Raw genomic sequence first — 20,849 nt, 5'->3', positions numbered from 1 at the left:
TGTTCTTACTGTTTTTTCTTTTCCAATGTTTCTGTCTACGTCTGCACGTCAATATTCAGTATCACTTTTTTTTTTTCTTTTTTGAGACAGAGTCTTACTCTGTCATCCAGACTGAAGTGCAGCAGCACAATCTCAGCTCACTGCAGCCTCCACCTCCCGGGTTCAAGTGATTCTCCTGCCTCAGCCTCCTGAGTAGCTGGGGCTACAGGCGTGTGCCACCACGACTGGCTAATTTTTGTATTTTTAGTAGAGACGGGGTTTCACCATGTTGGCCAGGCTGATCTTGATCTTCTGACCTGGTGATCCGCCCGCCTCAGCTTCCCAAAGCGCTGGGATTACAGGCATGAGCCACCGCGCCTGGCCAGTATCACATTTTTATACCCACAGATATTCACAGCTGAGAATTTTCAGGTAATATAACTTGCTGCTTTTATTTTTGTTGTTGTTGTTCCCCTAACGTTTATATTTGCTCTTTATTTTTGTTTTCTTTTGCGGCAGGGTCTCAGGCTTGAGAGCAGTGGTGCAATCATGGCTCACTGCAGCCTCAACCTCCCCGGGCTCAGGTGATCCCCAACCTCAGCCTCCTGAGTACCTGAGAGTAGGTATGTGGTACCACATCCAGCTAATTTTTTGTATTTTTTGTATATGAGACGAGGTTTCACCATGTTGCCCAGGCTGGTCTCGAACTCTTAGGCTCCAGCGATCCTGCCTCATTCTCCCAAAGTGCTGGGATTACAGGTGTGAGCCACTCTGCCTAGGCTACACTTGTCTTTTTAAAATCTACTTAGTTTACTTGACCTCTATCATTATTTTTCATCTGTCTTCTGATAGCATCTCAGTATGATTTTCCACTATGTTAAGACAAATAATTGACCCATTCTTACATTTGGAGGTTTCTCTGAGCAACCTTCCCGTTTCCCTTTCACCCAAGCTGTTTGCTCACTAGCCCTGATTCACAGCCGTCGTCCTGGAGCTTCTTTCTGCCATCCTTCTGTCTTTTCCCAAGTGACCCACCCACCTCAACCTCCCAAAGTGCTGGGATTACAGGCATGAGCCATCGTGGCCATTCTTTTCCTTTTTAAAAAAAAAATATTTTTTTTTTTTTTTTTTTTTTTTTGTTGAGACGGAGTCTTGCTCAGTCGCCCAGGCTGGAGTGCAGTGGCGCGATCTCGGCTCACTGCAAGCTCTGCCTCCCGGGTTTACGCCATTCTCCTGCCTCAGCCTCCGAGTAGCTGGGACTACAGGCGACCGCCACCACGCCCGGCTAGTTTTTTGTATTTTTTTTAGTAGAGACGGGGTTTCACCGTGTTAGCCAGGATGGTCTCGATCTCCTGACCTCGTGATCCGCCCGCCTCGGCCTCCCCAAGTGCTGGGATTACAGGCTTGAGCCACCGCACCTGGCTTAAAAAAATTTTTATCTTCTTTAAGTAGAGCTGGGATCTCACTATGTTGCCCAGGCTGGTCTTGAACTCCTGGGCTCAAGTGATCCTCCTGCCTTGGCCTCCCAAAGTGCTAGGATTACAGACATGATCCACTGCACCCGACCCAGTGGTACAGTTTTACACGCATTAGATGGTCAAGAAATGCCTAATGTGATAATAAGTATAGAACTTGACTTTGAGAAGACCTAACATTTCCTTCAGAAAGTAAATATGAGAGGGGTGGAGATGGTGCATTATCTTACTTTATTTTTATTATTTTAAAAATGTATACATAATTGTACATATTTATGGGGTAGACAGCAATATTTCAGTACATGTGTACAATGGGTTTTGATCAAATCAGGGTAATGAGCATATTCATCACTTTGTTTTTTTGAGACATGGTCGGGCTTTGTCACCCAGGCTGGAGTGCAGTGATGTGATCTCAGCTCACTGCAACCCCTGCCTCCCAGGCTCAAGCCGTTCTCCCACCTCTGCCCACTGAGGTGCTGGGAGAATAGGGATGCACCACCACACCTGGCTAATGTTTGTTGTTTTGGTAGAGATGGGGTTTCACCATGTTGCACAGGCCGATGTTGTTTTCTGATGTGAAGGGAAGAGGGCAACGTGCTAGTTTTATACTAAGGAAAACGAATGACGTACCCAAACTGCCTGCACAGCCCGTTCTGAGAGACGAAAGGAGATTTGTTAGACTGCAGTGGAAGATGGAGTGAGGGTGCGAGTTTCTGGGGGGACACGAGACAAAGCACAGAGGGCCAAGGGGAAGCACGGGAGGGTTCTGCACAGAGGAGGGAACAGAGTCAGCCCTGAGAGCTGGGAATGTTAGAGGTCCGTCTGGAGCCCGTATTAGAGAAGGTTGAAGAAAGAAGCCAGTATGTGGTCCAGCCAGGGCACCGTGTCCTCCACAGTGTGCAGGGAGGAGGATGGGGTCTCCACAGATTCCTTCCATCCCAAATGGAGGTGCCCTCAGACAGAGAGCCAGACAGACAGACACTGGCTGAACGGCTCCTTGATGGAACACCAGGAGGAGGCAGCATGGCCTCCTTTCCACAGCCGTAGCCTCTGCCCTCCTGCTCCCATGCTCCACACACGCCACAGTCTTTGAGTCGCCTCCCATGCCATGATCCGTCCCTTGGATACGACCATGCCTGGGGTTCGGTGGTCATGAACGTAACCCGCGGCTGTGAACATCCGGTCGGCCTCCATCCTGATCCCCGTGTGATTTCCGGGTCGGCGGGAGGGGCGGGAGCGGCCTCTGCACAGCCCTGACCCTGTGCCGCAGGCGCTTCCTCCGGCTGTGCCAGTCCTCTGCCAGAAACCCTGCCAGGAGTATTAGGATCGCAGCCCCGAGGCATATCCGGACCAGGTTGCCCATGGTGTAGTGCTGGCGGGCGGGACCTGGAGGAATGAGGACAGGCAGGAGCGGGTGAAAAAGCCCACCTCCAGGACCCTCTCCGAGCCACATCCTGGGCTTCTCAGAGATCCTGTTGTCCTCTACTAGCTGGGATGCCATTCTCTTTCCTGGAGGGTTCCTCCCCTCCCGAGTAGGTGTCAGGGCCAGATGACCCCAATTCTCTAAGTAGCGTCTCTCCCTCGTGTGCTCTCACAAGGCTCTGAGACAACTAACTCCACCCCAGACACCGATGCTGCCTCCTTATCTGATGTATTGCAAAAGGGAAGACAGTTATAAGGGTGGGGAAGAGATGGAATCTCTTTCTCTGACCCTTTTTAAAATCTCAACCTTCCCTCCTGATTTTAATGTGCAATTCTGAACCCCATACGCTGATCTTCTGCCTTCACTCTACACACTGGAACCCAAGAGCTGAGAGCTGCAGCCCCTGTGTAGACAAAGGACTTGGCTTTGGGTGGAGATGGGTGAGAAAGAAGGGGGTCTGGAGAGGACAACTTACTCACCAGCTGGAGAGCCTGGCTCCTTTGGACTAGCGGTGATACTCCTAGAAGTCTCTGGGAACCAAAAAAAAGGCTAAGTGTGAAATGAAACCATATTCCCTCCCCCTGTCACTGTGCCTACTCCGAACACACACACATGGGGAGGTCGAATTCCACAGCATTTAAGAAGAGCATGGGCCGGGCATGGTGCCTCATGCCTGTAATCCCAACACTTTGGGAGGCTGAGGTGGGAGGCTGGCTTGAGTCCAGGCGTTGAAGACCCACCTGAGCAACATGGAAAAAACCCTATCTCTACAAAAAATACAAAAATTAGCCAGGCGTGGTGGCACTTGCCAGTAATCCTGGCTATTCAGTGGGGGCTGAGGCAGGAAGATCACCTGAGCCCTGGGAGGTTGAGGCTGCAGTGAGCCAGGATTGCACCACTGCACTCTAGCCTGGGAAACAGAGCAAGACCCTGTCCAAGAAAAAAAAAAAAAAAAAAAAAATGAACTATAGAGTCAGGCTGTCCTCCAGATTTGAACCCCAACTCTATCACCTGTTAGATGTGAGCTATCTGGCAAGTGACTCAGCATCTGTGAACTGGTTTCCCCACATGTCCAGTAAAATTAACGAGATCCCTTAGGTTGATGTGAAAGTCAAGATAATAATAACGGTAGTAATATAAAGCACGGTGCTTGACATACAAGCACCTCATACGTGCCAGTTCTCTTATTTCTCGAGTTTCCCCTGAGACTTGCCGGGTAATCAGCCATGTGCTGGGCCATGGGAACCCACATATTAATAAGACATTGTCAGGCCAGGCATGGCACTGGCTGAACGCCTGTAATCCCAGCACTTTGGGAGGCCGAGGCAGGCGGATCACCTGAGGTCAAGAAATGGAGACCATCTTGGCCAACAAGGTGAAACCCCGTCTCTACTAAAAATACGAAAATTAGCTGGGCATGGTGGCGCACGCCTGTAGTCCCAGCTACTCAGGAGTCGGAGGTTGCAGTGAGCCGAGATCGCAGAGTGAGCCGAAGTCACAGATCCTAGAGTGAGCAGAGTGAGACTCCGTCTCAAAACAACAAAAACATAAGACATTGTCCATCTGCGGTTCCCAGACCATTGGAGGAGACAGAAGTAAAGCAATTTTTTTTTTTTTTTAAATATGGAGTCTCACTCTGTTGCCCAGGCTGGAGTGATCTCAGCTCACTGCAACCTCCAACTCCTGGGTTCAAGCGATTCTCCTGCCTCAGCCTTGCAAGTAGCTGGAATTACAGTTGCCCGCCACCACACCCGGCTAATTTTTGTATTTTCAGTAGAGACAGGGTTTCACCATGTTGGCCAGACTGGTCCCCTGACCTCAGGTGATCTACCCGCCTTGGCCTCCCAAAGTGCGGGGACGACAGCAAAGCGATAATTTTAATATACTGTGAACATTGCTGTAATAGACAGCCCACAAGACACTGAGCGAGAGCAGAGGAAGCCACCAATCCAGCCTGGACGGCCAAGGCTTTCGTGAGGAATTGACGCCATGGGGAAATGGAAGAAAAGGCAGAGCAAGTAGATTGGATGCAGAGTCAGGAGAGGTTAGGAAGCCTCCAGAAGAGATTCAAGTGACTGTGTGGGGCTGAGAACAGCGTGGGAATGAATGGAAGGTATGCAGACAAGATTGGAGGGATCAACAGTGGCTGGATATCTAAGCTCATGCAATAGCAAGCTGACAAATTAGAACTGCATCCTGAGGGTGATTGGGAGGTTCTGAACTAAAGATAGGGAAGGACACCATCACAGGGTTAGAACCCTCTGGGATATGCCGGACGCAGTGGCTCACGCCTGTAATCCCAGCACTTTGGGAGGCCGAGATGGGTGGATCCCAAGGTCAGGAGTTCAAGACCAGCCTGGCCAAGATGCTGAAACCCCGTCTCTACTAAAAATACAAAAATTAGCCAGGCGTGGTGGCGCGCACCTGTAATCTCAGCTACTTGGAGTCTGAGGCAGGAGAATCGCTTGAACCCGGGCAGCAGAGGTTACAGCGAGCCGAGATCTCGCCACTGCACTACAGCCTGGGTGACAGAGCAAGACTCCACCTCAAAAAAATAAAAATAGTACTCTCTGGGATCAGGTGCCTCGTGAAAGCAAGAGTCCCGTGGGCCCAATGGAGATGCCTAACCTATTATCAGGGAATCCGTGAAGGTGTTTAGTCTGGAAGGAAATGGGGATTTTCCAGGAGAGGCAAGGGGAAAGAGACTGAGGAAAGCGTATCTGCAGAGGCCTGGAGTGGTTAGAAGGTGTACTAGGTCCAGGCGCCTACAGTCTGCGTCCGAGCACGGGTTCTACCTACAGTCTGTGCGTCCGAGCACGGGTTCTACCTACAGTCTGCGTCCGAGCACGGGTTCTACCTACAGTCTGCGTCCGAGCACGGGTTCTACCTGGACACAGTGGGGAGGAAGATTAAATACTCGGATCACAGCCCAGTCCAAAGGCCTAGGACTTTACCCTGGGAGCAGTGCGTAGGGATAGCTGGCGGCGTTCCCGCCACAGCCTTGACCCCGCCGTCTTTGAAATGGCCCCGTTACCCAAAATGCTCCTCCTCCTGAACCCCAGAGCTCCCCTCTGCGCCCATGCTCCGTCCTCACACCGAGGACTTTCTTGGGATGAGACAGACAGTTCCGTGAAGCGATTAAAAGCTGATAGGCGGCCGGGCGCGGTGGCTCAAGCCTGTAATCCCAGCACTTTGGGAGGCCGAGGCAAGTGGATTACGAGGTCAGGAGATCGAGACCATCCTGGCTAACACGGTGAAACCCCATCTCTACTAAAAATACAAAAAAATTAGCCAGGCGAGGTGGCGGGCGCCTGTAGTCCCAGCTACTCGGGAGGCTGAGGCAGGAGAATGGCGTGAACCCAGGAGGCGGAGCTTGCAGTGAGCTGAGATAGTGCCACTGCACTCCAGCCTGGGCAACAGAGCAAGACTCCGCCTCAAAAAAAAAAAAAAAAAAAAAAAAAAGCTGATAGGCTTAGATAGTGGAAGAGAGAGCTCCGTCCTCACACTCCTTCCTGCTGAGCGTGAAATGCCTGGTGACTCACCGGTTGTGAAGACTTTGTTTGTGAGGGAGACGGTCAGTTCAGTGGTGGCTTCTGAGAATTCTAAGAATTATAAGAAAGCAAAACAATGTGAGATCTTCCCCGTGGTTCCCTAGATCCTCTAGGTACCTCTATTCCTCTTCTGAGATGTCTAGGCTCCCTGTAACCCCTTTCTCTGACACACACAGCACAGACGCTGAATACAGACAGATTCGAAAGGCGTGAGACTTATCTTCCATCGCCGGCTTGGTAAGAAGCAGATCCGTTCATCAGTTGATGGGCACTTGGGTTTTTCCCACGTTTTGCTGTTATGAATATTGCTGCTGTGAACGTTCACATACAAGTTTTTGTGTGATCATAAGTTTTCTGTTCTCTTGGGTACACACCCAGGGTGGTGGAATCACTGGGTCATAGAGTAACTCTGTGTTTTACTTTTTACTTTTTGAAAAACTACCAGACTGTTTTTCTTTCTTTTCTTTTCTTTTTTTTTTTTTTTTCTCTTCTTTTTTTTTTTTTTTTTTTTGAGATGGAGTCTCACTCTGTCGCCCAGGCTGGAGTGCAGTGGCGCGATCTCAGCTCACTGCAAGCTCCGCCTCCCGGGTTCACGCCATTCTCCTGCCTCAGCCTCCCGAGTAGCTGGGACTACAGGCGCCCACCACCTCGCCCGGCCAATTTTTTTTGTACTTTAGTAGAGATTGGGTTTCACCATGTCGGCCAGGATGGTCTTGATCTCCTGACCTTGTTATCCACCCTCCTCAGCCTCTCAAAGTGCTGGGATTACAGGCTGCGCCTGGCCACAGACTGTTTTTCAAGGCAGCTGCACCATTTTATATTCCCACCAGCAATACAGGGAGGTTCTTCCAAATCCTCACCAATACTTCCTGTCCGTTTGTTTTATTTTAATAATCACAGCCATCCTAGTTGGCATGGTACATTTTGTGGTATGTGGATTATGTCTCAGTTTGAAGAAGAATAAGTGGATCCGCATTTTCATGAACTCATGTTGGGAAGAATGAGCTGGTGTTAGCCTCAGAAGAATAATGAGCTTGTGTCGGCCGGGCGCGGTGGCTCACGCCTGTAATCCCAGCACTTTGGGAGGCCGCGGTGGGCAGATCACAGGGTCAGGAGATCAAGACCATCCTGGCTAACACGGTGAAACCCCATCTCTATTAAAAATACAAAAAATTAGCCGGGCGTGGTGGCAGGTGCCTGTAGTCCCAGCTACTTGGGAGGCTGAGGCAGGAGAATGGCGTGAACCCAAGAGGCGCAGGTTGCAGTGAGCCAAGATCGCACCACTGCACTCCAGCCTGGGCGACAGAGTGAGACTTTGTCTCAAAAAAAAAAAAAAAAAGAATGAGCTTGTGTTAGCCTCAGAACATGGGATCTCCACCTTTCTACTTAGGCCATTTTCTTAACCAGGGACCTCCCGTGGCCACCAAAATGTTTCCTGAACTGCCTCGGCTGATAAATATGAAGCTCTTGTGGTGGTGGGTACCATCCTGGGAGTCTGTTTACGGTGGACCCCTAGTTTATGCTCAGCTCTCTGTGGCATAATGAGAGTGTGGGTATTATTTGGTCTTTGTTACTTCCTGTGAGATGCATTAATAAGCCTTGTTTCTTTTTTTTTTAAATTAAAATGTATTTTAAGTTCCAGGATCCATGTGCGGGAGGTGCAGGTTTGTTACACAGGTAAACGTGTGGTTTGCTGCACCCATCAACCATCACCTAGGTATTAAACCCCACACGCGTTAGCTCTTTTTCCTGATCCTCTCCCTCCCCTGACTCCCCCTACAGGCCCCAGTGTGTGTTGTTCCCCTCCCTATGTCCACGTGTTCTCATTGTTCAGCTCCCACTTACAAGTGAGAAAGTGTGGTGTTTGCTTTTCTGTTCTTGCGTTAGTTTGCTGAGGATAATGGCTTCCAGCTCCATTCATGTCCCTGCAAAGGACATGACCTCATTCCTTTTTAGGGCTGCATAGTATTCCATGCTGTGTATGTACTATATTTTCTTTATGCAGCCTGTCATTGATGGGCATTTGGGTAGATTCCATGTCTTTGCTATTGTGAATAGTGCTGCAATGAACATATGTGTGCGTGTTATCTTTATAATACAATGATTTATATGCCTTTGGATATATAACCAGTAATGGGATTGCTGGGTCAAATGGTATTTCTGACGGGGTGCAGTGGCTCTCACCTGTAATCCCAGCACTCTGGGAGGCCGAGGTGGGCAGATCACCTGAGGTCAGGAGTTCAAGACCAGCCTGGCCAAGGTGGTGAAACCCGTCTCTATCGAAAATACAAAAATTAGCCAGGCATTGTGGCATGCACCTGTAGTCCCAGCTACTTGGGAGGCTGAGGCAGGAGAATCGCTTGAACCTGGGAGGCAGAGGTTGCAGTGAGCCGAGATCACACCACTGCACTCCAGCCTGGGCGATGCAATAAGACTCCATCTCAAAAAAAAAAAAAAGAAGAAAAAAAAAAAGGCTTAGCCAGGCGTGGTGGCTCACACCTGTAATCCCAGCACTTTGCCGAGGCGGGCAGATCACCTGAGGCCAAGAGTTCAAGACCAGCCTGTCCAACATGGTGAAACCCCATATCTACAAAAATACAAAAATTAGCTGAGCATGATGGCAGGTGCCTGTAATCCCAGCTACTCGGGAGGCTGAGGCGGGGGATTCGCTTAAACCCGGGAGGTGGAGGCTGAGGCAGCAGAATCGCTTAAACCCAGGAGGTGCAGGTTGCAGTGAGCCGAGATCACACCACTACACTCCAGTCTGGGTGACAGAGCAAGACTCTCAAAAAAAAGAAAAAAAAAAAAAGGCAGCATTTGTAAAGCACACCTGGCACATTCTGGGATACTTAACAAGGAAATGCATGTAACTCCTGTCCCTCCTTTTTGAACCTGAGTTCTATTTCTTCTGGATTCCTGTGTCCTACTCCTCACTGTGACCCTGGGGGCAAAACAGACTTTTTCTACCAAAAAACTAAATGATGTATTTTGTTTGATTTAATATGACGTTGTTAAGTGCACTGACCAGTGGCATTGGGTATGTTCACATTGTGGTACAATATGAAGTTATTTTTTTTGCAAAACTGAAACTCTATGCCCATTAAACACTAATTCCTGCTCTCCCCTCTTTCTGGCCCTTAACAACAATTTTGTGTTTCTACAATTTTGACATTAGATACCTCCTTTGAGTAGAATCATACAGTAGTTGTCCTTTTGTGACTGATTTATTTTACTTAGCATAATGTCCTCAAGGTAAATCCATGTTGTAGTAGGTGTCAGAATTTCCTTCTTTTTTAAGGTTGCGTAATATTCCATTGCATGTATATAACCACATTGTTATATACATGTGGTATGTATATAACCACATGTATATAACCACATATATATGAGGTATGCTGCTCTCTTTTGAAAGAAACTCCCTTTAAGAATGGTAGCCAAGTCTGGCATGGTGGTTCACGCCTGTAATCCCAGCACTTTGGGAGGCTGAGGCAGGCAGATCATGAGGTCAGAAGTTCGAGATCAGCCTGACCCACGGTGAAACCCCGTCTCTACTAAAAATACAAAAATTAGCCGGGCATGGTGGCAGGCACCTGTAATCCCAGCTACTCGGGAGGCTGAGGCAGGAGAATCGCTTGAACCTGGGAGACGGAGGTTGCAGTGAGCTGAGATCGCCCCACTGCACTCCAGCCTGGGTGACAGAGTAAGACTTCATCAAAAAAGAAAAGAAAAGAAACCTCCATCCTCCCAGATGCCTGCAACCCAGGGCTTCCTGCCCTCCCACTTCCTCCCCACCTATGGCCCCCCACTCCGAATGGCCCTCAGGACCTACAAAGGCTGAGGAAGACAGGTTTGGTCTGCACCACCCCTACCTGTGACCATGAGCTCCAGGGGGTCGCTGGGAGCCGACCACAGGTATGGGTCCCTGCTGGAGAAGCTGTAGCACCGGTAGGTTCCGCTGTGGGCAGCGGTCACCGTGATGATGGGGAAACTAGCCCGGTACCATCTCTCGGGATTCTTGTAGGGCGCAGGGTCCCCTTCCTTGTACAGAGCAAATTGGTCAAAGCCATACCGGGTCTGACACTGTAGGGTCACGTCCCCTCCTGAGGACACCGCCGGGCCGGGCTGGGCTGAGAGCGAGGGCTTGGCAAAAACTCCTGGGAGAAAAGGAAAGTCTGATGTTAAAGGCAGCAGCCAGCGTCTCAGCTGAGACTGGGGAGGTGCCCACACCTGCCTGAGAGCTGGGGAGCTTTCTGGCTGTATCCGTCCCAGACAGCGCACTCCCCCAGCCAAGCTCACAGAGAGGTCAAGCACCGAGCGGTTGAGGAAGCGAGGCTGTGTGCCCACATTCTAGTGCCTGGGTGCGAATCCCGGTTCTGCCTTTAAGTGGCCCCGGAGACAAATCTCCCTCTGTGTCTGAGCCTCAGTGCCTTGTTCTGCTAAAATGGGGATGATCGAACGAGACAGTACACCGTAAGCATTTAGCAGAGTGCCTGTTGCCTAGCGAGCGCTTGAAATGAGATGGGAGTAAGTAAACAGCTTGAGCTTATACCATGCCGTAAGCTTGCATTGCCACATACAATCGTTACGTTGGAAACGTGGCTGACGGTGCCAGCTCCGGGTGCCTTCCGAACTCATGCCGTACATCAGTTCAGTGAATCCTCAGAGACCTGTGGAGTCCTCACTCTTAACGTCCCTATTTTATAAATGAAACTAAGGCACATGGCGTTAAAGAATTTGTCCAACCCTAGGTAACAAGACAGCAGTGCGTACTTGAAATTTGCTAAGAGGGTAGATCATAAGTGTTCTCACACGCAAAAGAAAAGTTAACTGTGCGAGGTAATGTATGTTAATTAGCTTGCTCGTGGTAACTATCTCACAGTGGATACGTACATCAAAACATGTACGTCTTGGATATGTTCCATTTTTGTTTTTCAATTATAACTCAACAAACCTGGAAAATTTTTAATTTAAAAATAAATAAATAACTTGTCCAAGATCATAAGGGGCAGAGCTGAAATTTGCACTCACGGAGTTTGATTCTAGGGTCTCCACTCCTCAACACAAACCTACACTACTCTGACATGAGGGTATTGTCATAGTCCAGTGTGGTGATGCATGCCTGCACCCAGGAGTCAGTAAGACAAAGGTTGAGGCCGGGTGCAGCGGCTCACACCAGTCATCCCAGCACTTTGGGAGGCCAATGTGGGAGGATTGCTTGAGCCTAGGAAGTCGAGGCTGCAGTGAGCCATGATCACTATACTCCAGCCTGGGTGACAGAGTGAGACCTTGTCTCAAAAAAAGACCAAGAGAGAAAACGAAAGGAAGTAAGGAAGAGAAAAATATAAACTGCCTGATAATTATGGCATTCACTCAGTAAGAAGAAAAAAAAAGAGGAAGGAAGGGAGAGAGGGAGGAAGAGAGGGTGGAAGGAAGGAAGGATATAAGCTGCCTGATAATTGTAACATTCACTCAGCAAATTGTCTCTTAATTTTCTCTTAAGCAACTATTATGTGTCTGTCTGTATTCTTTTTTTGTTTGGTTCTATTTTGTTTTGTTTCGCTCTGTCGCCCAGGCTGGGGTGCAATGGCATGATCTCGGCTCACTGCAATCTCCGCCTCCCAGGTTGAAGCAATTCTTCTGCCTCAGCCTAGAGAGTAGCTGGGATTACAGGCACTCGCCATCATGCCGGGCTAATTTTTGTATTTTGTAGAGTTTCACCATGTTGGCCAGTCTGGTCTTGAACCTCTGACCTCAGGTGATCCACCCACCTTGGCCTCCCAAAGTGCTGGGATTACAGGCATGAGCCACCCGCTCCCAGCCCTGTATTCTAACAACAACAAAAAAAATCCCATCAGGAATTAAAAATAGACAACCATCACCAAGGTAAATAAAGGTATACTTGACATACAAGATAGTGAGGAGGGCCATTTTGACTAGGGTGATGGGGTAAATACTTAATAAGAAGATGGCATTTGAGTCTGACTCCAAAAGAAGTAATGAAGCGGCCAGGCTGGTCCATCCTAGCAGCAGAGAGGAGTGAGGGAGGAAAGAGGGGAGGTAGGCAGAGTTTACAACGCAGAAGAGACCACAGTGCAGCGGGCCAGGAATTAGGGTGGCATGAGTGAGGCACTCTCCTGGGATGTAAAATGTAATTATTCCCAAACAATTAACATATTTGAAAAAATGTTTGAAAATTTGAAGAGTAGGTCATTAAAACTCACATTATTCTATTTGAATACTTTACTTATTCCCCTGAAAGAAAGATTTATTATGATTTTTTTTTTTTTTTTTTTTTTTTTTTTTTTGAGACAGAGTCTCGCTCTGTCACCCAGGCTGTAGTGCAGTGGTGCTATCTCGGCTCACCGCAAGCTCCACCTCCCGGGTTCACGCCATTCTCCTGCCTCAGCCTCCTGAGTAGCTGGGACTACAGGTGCCCGCCACCACGTCCAGCTAATTTTTTTGTATTTTTAGTAGAGACGGGGTTTCATTGTGTTAGCCAGGATGGTCTCGATCTCTTGACCTTGTGATCTGCCCGCCTCGGCCTCCCAAAATGCTGGGATTACAGGTGTGAGCCACCGCGTCTGGCCTATGGTTAGTTTTTTGTTTGTTTGTTTGTTTGTTGATACAGGGTCTCACTCTGTCACCCCAGCTGAAGTGCAGAGGCATGATCACAGCTCCCTGCAGCCTCAGCCTCCCTGGCTCAAGTGGTCCTCCTGCCTCAGCCTCCCAAAGTGCTGGGATTACAGGTGTGAGCCACTGGGACCAGTGCTATGTTTATTTTTTAGTTGTAACAAATGTAAGATGTTAACATGAGGGGATCCTGGGTGAAACATTTTCATTAATATTATCTTTGCAACTTTTCTGTCAGTCTAAAAATGATTCCAAAACCAAGTTTTTAATTAAAAAGAATCCTGAGCCAAGCATGGTGGCCTGTGACTGTAGTCCCTGCTACTCATGAGGCTGAGGCAGGAGGATTGGTTAAGGCAAGGAGTTCCAGGCTGCCGTGAGCTATGATTGCTCCTGTGAACAGCCACTGCACTCCAGCCTGGGCCACATAGCAAGAGCCCATCTCTAATTTTTTTAAGTGCATTAAAACACAGATAAAGGGGTGCCTGTTTTTCGTTTTAGCACAGGCTCTGGTATGACTTGGCACAGGCACTGCCTGATTCTGCCTTTATTTGAAATTCTGATTTTTTTTTCATCGTGGATGGTTTGCCATTTATTTTGATTTTTTTTAAAATTGCATTAAAATGTTATTCACACCCAGATGCAGTGGCTCAGGCCTGTAATCCCAACACTTTGGGAGGCCAAAGTGGGAGGATTGCTTGAGCCCAGGAGTTTGAGAGCCTAAGCAACATAGCGAGACCCTCTCTCTCTCTTTTATTTTAATGCCTTTTGTGAAAACTGTCAAGAGACCCCATCTCCACAAAAAAAATTAAAAATGAGCTGGGCATGGTGGTGCACACCTGTAGTCCCAGCTACTTGGAGGGCTGAGGCAGGAGAATCACTTGAACTTAGGATAAGGTGGAGGCTGCAGTGAGCCAAGATCGCACCACCGCACTCCAGCGTGGGTGACGCAGCAAGGCCCTGTGTCCAAAAAATATATAAAATATTATTCACATTGATCCATAAATGTTGTGGCACCACCACCCGCTAGGCCAGTGCCTGGTTTGCCTCGTCCTAATTCCGGCCCTAATCCCTGCTCTCAATGTCCCCCATATTTGTGCCCTGAACGGAGGACCAGGCAGTCCCAGGCTCCAATCCCCCTTCCTTTACCGGTGGCAACGAGCTCCAGCTGGTCGCTGGGCAGGGACCAGAGGCTTCCGTTCTGGTAGGAGCAGCGGTAGCGTCCGGCCAGACTTCTCTTCATGGCCGGGATGAAGAGGACCGCCTGGTCCTGGTATCTGCTGGAACTCAGCTTCTCCAGGCGGTACAGGTCCACGCCCGGAGGCCCCTGGCACCGGAGGGTCACTGGCTTCTCCAGGGGCACCAGGGAGCTGGGCAGAGCCTGGAGGGAGGGCTTAGGCAGCGGTCCTGGAAGAGGAGCAGGGCTGGGTCAGCCTCCCCGCAGACGCCGCCTGGGCCCCGCTGCCCTGGCACGCTGGCGGATCCCGCAGGAGGGAAGGGGCCTGGGGGAAGGACTCACCTCTCTGCGCTGGCACATGCCCCAGACACAGCCCTGAGGAAAGAAGAAAGGGACCAGATGCCAGGACGCGCTTTTATGGACATTCCCGCCTGCTGGGCGCGGTGATAAGACATTTGCACGCATATGCTTTATTCTGTCCTAATTATTTATTTCTTCAAAAGATACATGTGCATGTAATTTAAGTGAGAGAAGCCAGTCAGAAAAAGCCACATCGTCTATGAGGTCATTTACATGAAATCTCCAGAATAGGTAAATCTGTAGAAGACGGAGAAGAAAACAGATCCATGGCTGGGGGTGGTGGGAGAGGAGGGCGAGACGTGGCGGCCTAACGGGCGTGGGGTTCCCTCGAGGGTGCCGAAATGTCTTGGAGTTAGATAGAGGTGATGGTTGCACGACACTGAATGTACCAAATGCCAGCTATAGCAGACTTTTCTATGTATTTTACCACAATGACGACTATTTTAAGGCCAGGCATGGTGGCTCACACTGTAATCCCAGCGCTTTGGGAGGCCAAGGAGGGCGGATCATCTCAGGTCAGGAGTTGGAGACCAGCCTGGCCAACATAGTGAGACCTCATTTCCACCAAAAAAAAAAAAAAAATAGGCAGGCATGGTGGTGTGCGCCTGTGGTCCAAGCTACTTGGGGTGGCTGAGGTTGGGAGGATTCCTTGAGCCCAGGATTCCTGGTCGAGCCTGCAGTGAGCCAAGATGGTGCCCACTGCGCTCCAGCCTGGACAGCATTGTGAGACCCCCATCTCAAAAAATAGATCTTTTGAAAGTCAAGCAGAGATTCCTTGACCCACCCTGTCCAGTTCCCGCCACTGTCTCCGCCCCGCATACATTTTTTACTATTTCAGTTGTTCCTTCTGGCATTTTTATATCTTTATCGTTCTAGGAAAAGGTACGCATGCTGCTATCTGTGGATTCCTTCGTGTTAGACATTTGCCCGTTGATTTCCTCAGTGGATGTGAGGAATGGGACCTCAGATATTGCTGTCCCTTCGTTTCCTCCCTTCGGTCTCCCAATATGAAACAATATCCAAGGGCATTCCAATAGTACACAATTGTATAGACAAGTATTGTAAATACTATTGCATATTGTATATTGTCATATATGTAATATATGCAGTAAAACCCCACACTAATGGGATGCATTGGGCTCCAGGGATGCAGCAGGATGGAGCCCCAGTGTGTAAGTCAGGTCATCTCAGCGTGTACTGGCCATGGGTTTTGCAGTATTTGCAACGTTTGGTTGAATCAATATTCTGTGATTACATGGTAGGATGTAATACATATGATAGTATATCGTTTCAAGTAGCCTTAAGGAGGATGGTGAAAGTTCCCAACACAGAGAAAGGATGCATGTTTGAGAACATGGGTGTGCTGCTTACCCTGATCTAATCACTGTATGTATATACACATATAGTGCATATATGTAAACATACATCTGTGCATACATGTATATGTGCATATACATATGCACATGTGTGTACACATGTATATGCACACATATAGGTATATGTATGTATACATATGTGTATATGCATGTATATATGTGTATATAAACACATGTATATAAGTGATCCCCTCCTGGGATTGCTTGAGCCCAGGAGGTCAAGGCTGCCGTGAGGTAAGATTGCACCACTGGCCAGGCACGGTGGCTCATGCCTATAATCCCAGCACTTTGGGAGGTCAAGGTGGGCAGATCAGAAGGTCAGGAGTTCGAGACCAGCCTGGTCAACATGGTGAAACACCATCTCTACTAAAAATATAAAAAATTAGCTGGGCATGGTGGCACGTGCCTGTAATCCCAGCTACTTGGGAGGCTGAGTCAGGAGAATTACTTGAACCCAGGAGGTGGAGGTTGCAGTGAGCCGAGATCGTGCCATTGCACTCCAGCCTGGGAGACACAGCAAGACTCCATCTCAAGAAAAAAAAAAAATTGAGATTGCACCACTGCACTCAGGACTGGGCAACAGAGCAAGACCCTGTCTCAGTAAAATAAGAAGAGGAGAAAAAAAAAGTACTAATTATCTGAAATTCAAATTTAACCAAGCATCCGGTGTTTTATCTAGTAACCCTCATTCTTACACACACACACACACACACACACAGGCAGGATAGTTGTCATTCCCACTGCAAACAAGGAAACTGGGCAGAGGCTGAACAACCTTCTGTAGCTCACATAGCAAGAAGTGGGTGAACCCAGATGTCTCTTGACTCTGAGCTCAGAGAGTGACAACTGGTCACCAGCTCCCCAGTGGCCACCAGCCTTTGTCAACCACAGGCTCCCTCTGCACCCCAACCCAAGCTCCGGCCGCTTCTCTGTCCCCCTCCTCCTGCCCCATCACAGCCCACCTCAGCCTCTTTGTAGGTTTCCATGCGACCCTGTACCATGGCTGGGAACCTTCCAGGTGCCGTGCTGAGCGCCTCCTGTGTGTGGACTCCAGGTCGCCGTAATCGTACGGGTTAGCTACCGTTATCAGCCCCCTCTTACACATCTCTTATCCACAGTCCTACACCTGGCAGGAGGTGGGTTCAAACCCTAGCAGCACCGTTTAGTGGTGGAGAGTGTGGACTTGGGAATTTACAGGAGCAGAGGTGGTTACCGGGGTGGTGGGGTAAGGTTTGGGGAGATGTTGGTCAAAGGAGACACAGTTTCAGTTGGACAGGAGGAGTGTGTCTTGGAGATCTATTGCACGTCGTGGTGACTGTAGTTAATAACAACATATTGCACACTCGCATATCACTGAGAGTAGATTTTAAAGTTCTCACTGGCCGGGCGCGGTGGCTCATGCCTGTAATCCCAGCATTTTGGGAAGCCAAGGCGGGTGGATCACCTGAAGTCAGGAGTTCAAGACCAGCCTGACCAACATGGTGAACCCCTGTCTCTACTAAAAGTACAAAAATAAGCTGGGCGTAGTGGCAGGAGCCTGTAATCCCAGCTACTCAGGAGGCTGAGGCAGGAGAATCACTTGAACCTGGGAGATGGAGGTTGCAGTGAGCTGACATCATGCCACTGCACTCCAGCCTGGGCGACAGAGTGAGACTCCATGTCAAAAAATAAGTAAAAATAAATGAGTGTGGAATACTACTCAGCCATTAAAAGGAACAAAATAATGTCCTTTGGCCAGGCACAGTGGCTCACACCTGTAATGCCAGCACTCTGGGAGGCCGAGGCCGGTGGATCATGAGGTCAAGAGATCAAGACCATCCTCCTCAACATGGTGAAACCCCGTCTCTACTAAAAATACAAAAATTAGCTGGGCGTGGTGGTGGGCGCCTGTAGTCCCAGCTACTTGGGAGGCTGAGGCAGGAGAATTGCTTGAACCCGGGAGGAGGAGGTTGCAGTGAGCCGAGATCATGCTGCTGTACTCCAGCCTCGGCAACAGCCAGATTCCGTCTCAAAAAAAAAAAAAAGTCTTGCAGCAACTTGGATGTAGCTGGAAGGCATTATTCTAAGTAAAGTAACACAGGAGTGGAAAACAAAAATCTGTATGTTCTCACAAGTGAGAGCTAAGCTGTGGGTGTGCGAAGGCGTATATACAGGGTGATGTAATGGACTTCAGAGACTCAGAAGGGAAGGGCAGAAGGGGGGTAGGGATGAAAAACTACACATTAGGTACAAGGTACACTACTCAGGTGTCAGGTGCACTAAAATCCCAGAATTCACCACTATATAGTTCATCCATGTAACCAACAACCACTTGTATCCCAAAAGCAATTGAAGCAAAAATTAAGCCAGAGGCAGTAACCTGTACAGGTCACACCTGTAACCCCAACACTTTGGGAGGCCGAGGTGGGTGGATGGCTTGAACCCAACAGTTCGAGACCAGCCTGGGCAGCATAGCGAGACCCCATAACTACAACAATTACAAAAATGAGCCAGGCGTGATGGTGTGCAACTCTAGTTCCAGCTACTCAGGAGACTGATGGGGAAGGATTGGTTGAGCCTGGGAGGTGGAGGCTGCAGTGAGCCATGGTCATGTCACTGCACTCCAGCCTGGGTGACAGAAGTGAGGCCCTGTCTCGAGTAAAATTAAATAAATAAAAGTTAAAACAGGCCGGACGCGGTAGCTCACGCCTGTAACCCCAGCACTTTGGGAGGCCGAGGCGGGTGGATCACCTGAAGTCAGGAGTTCAAGTCCAGCCTGGCCAACATGGTGAAACCCTGTCTCTACTAAAAATATAAAAATTAGCCGGACCTGGTGGTAGATGCCTGTAATCCCAGCTACTTCAGAGGCTGAAGCAGGAGAATCACTTGGACCTGGGAGGCGGAGTTTGCAGTGAGCTGAGATCGTGCCACTGCACTCCAGCTTGAGCGACCAACAGAGCGAGACTCCATCTCAAAAAAAAAAAAAAAGTTAGAGAATACATCCGTGGATGGATAATGAATGAGAGGTTGTTTATATTCACAGTTAACCCTCTCATCTCCAGTAACACAACCATCTCCTTCCTGCTTAGCCTTTTGGAGATGCTGTCCCTTTAGTGGTCAGATTCTCCTGAAGAAATCAGGAAATAATGCATTCGACATGCCCAGCACAAGTGAAGAGCAGGCAGCAGAAATGCATTCGACCTGCCACCCATCGGTCAGGAGACTCTTATTACTCCACTGCTGTAGGGGATACTGACAAATTAAATCCATAACCTAGTCCAGATATCATCAAGTCCACAATTTTTGTTCGTTTGTTTGTTTTTTTGAGACGGAGTTTTGCTCTTGTTGCCCAGGCCTGAGTGTAATGGTGTGATCTCGGCTCACCGCAACCTCCACCTCCCGGATTCAAGCGATTCTCCTGCCTCAGCCTCCAGAGTAGCTGGGATTACAGGCGTGCGCCACCACGCCCAGATAATTTTGTATTTTCAGTAGAGATGGGGTTTCTCCATGTTGGTCAGGCTGGTCTCCAACTCCCAACCTCAGGTGATCCGTCCGCCTCGGTCTCCCAAAGTGCGTGAGCCACGGCACTCAGCGGTTTTTTGAGACGGAGTCTCTCTCTGTTGCCCAGGCTGGAGTGCAATGCCTGACCTCAGCTCATTGCAACTTCTGCCTCCCAGTTTCAAGCAATTCTCCCACCTCAGCCTCCCGAGTAGCTGGGATTACAGGCACCCTCCATCATGCCCGGCTAATTTTTGTAGAGACGGGGTTTCGCCATGTTGGCCAGGCTGGTCTTGAACTCCTGACCTCAGGTGATCCACCCACCTTGGCCTCCCAAAGTTGAGATTACAGGCATGAGCCACCGTGCCTGGCCCACGGTTATTTAAAAAGGGGCAACTGCAGTGTAGTAGAACAAAGTTGTGACCAATGCTAGGATACCTCTGTTCATTTCCTGACCCAGCCACGAATACGCTGGAATAACTCAGGCAAAATACACCACCTCGCTAGCCCTCCGCTTCCCCACCCAACCAATGAAGGGGCTCTCATAGGTCCCTTTTTGTCCTGAAATTCATCACCGATGCAAATTTCTTAAAAAATCCTTTGTCTGGCAGTCCAGGCCTGTCTTTCAGCACTTCCCAGATCGACCCTCAGGACTCACCAAGACAGAAGAGGGCGGTCGGGGATGGAGACATGGTTCCTCAGCCCTGTCCTGAGCTCTGTGGCCAGGGAGGGAAGTGGTGGGAGCCTGGGCATGGGCTCAGGATGTGATGAGGATGAAGAATGCTCTCCTCCCTTCCTCCGCCAGCCCTGGCCTTTCCTAATTGAGACTCATCGAGCCGTAGCCAGCTCCCCAGGACAGTGACTTGCACACAAGCTCCAAGGAGCCGCGCTTATCTCCTCTGGCCAGCCTGGCGTTGCACCATTCGTTCGCCTGCTGGGGCCTGGCCTGTGTTCCCGTGCTCCCATAAACTCCCTGATGTCGCTAGGAAAATACTCATCAAAACCACAGTGAGATACGACTTCACAGCTTCTGGGATGGCTATAATTTTTTTTTTTTTTTTTCCAGAAAGAGTCTCGCTCTTCTTGCCCAGGCTGGAGTGCAGTGGCGCCATCTCGGCCCACTACAACCTCCACCTCCTGGGTTCAAGTGATTCTGCAGCCTCAGCCTCCCAAATGGCTGGGGTTATAGGTGTGCACCACCACATAACTATTTTTAGTAGAGATGGAGTATCACCACATTGGCCAGGCTGGTCTTGAACTCCGAACTTCAGGTGATCTGCCCACATCGGCCTCCCAAAGGGCTGGGATTACAGGCATGAGCCACTGCGCCCGACCAGCTATAATTTTTTTTTTAATGGAAAATAGCAAACGTTGGTGAGTATGCAGAGAAGTTGGACTGCGCGT

At 49.3% G+C, this 20,849-nt stretch overlaps 1 protein-coding gene across 1 annotated transcript; it reads right to left on the bottom strand.

The window, feature by feature from the left end:
* Nucleotides 1-2,604: 2,604 nt before the first annotated feature.
* Nucleotides 2,605-20,186, bottom strand: GP6 (glycoprotein VI platelet). The gene is made up of 7 exons (XM_038006343.2): nt 20,104-20,186; nt 14,575-14,607; nt 14,205-14,462; nt 10,298-10,582; nt 6,420-6,479; nt 3,357-3,407; nt 2,605-2,840 (listed from the first exon to the last, which is right to left on the bottom strand). The coding sequence occupies exons 1-7, from the start codon at nt 20,135-20,137 to the stop codon at nt 2,605-2,607; spliced, it is 957 nt and encodes a 318-aa protein (XP_037862271.1). The 5' UTR covers nt 20,138-20,186.
* Between the last annotated feature and the right edge of the window lie 663 nt (nt 20,187-20,849).

The sequence above is a fragment of the Chlorocebus sabaeus genome, chromosome 6, assembly GCF_047675955.1.
Source record: "Chlorocebus sabaeus isolate Y175 chromosome 6, mChlSab1.0.hap1, whole genome shotgun sequence".
In the NCBI taxonomy this organism is placed as follows: domain Eukaryota; kingdom Metazoa; phylum Chordata; class Mammalia; order Primates; family Cercopithecidae; genus Chlorocebus; species Chlorocebus sabaeus.
This window is presented reverse-complemented; position numbering and strand designations above follow the sequence as displayed.

Excerpts from the sequence above, each read along its gene's own strand:
- GP6 (XM_038006343.2), bottom strand. The coding sequence starts at position 20,137 with ATGTCTCCATCCCCGACCGCCCTCTTCTGTCTTG. Across the intron at positions 14,463-14,574 it reads GCATGTGCCAGCGCAGAGAG|GACCGCTGCCTAAGCCCTCC; the intron begins GTGAGTCCTTCC and ends CTCCTCTTCCAG. Across the intron at positions 3,408-6,419 it reads AAACAAAGTCTTCACAACCG|AGACTTCTAGGAGTATCACC; the intron begins GTGAGTCACCAG and ends TTTGGTTCCCAG.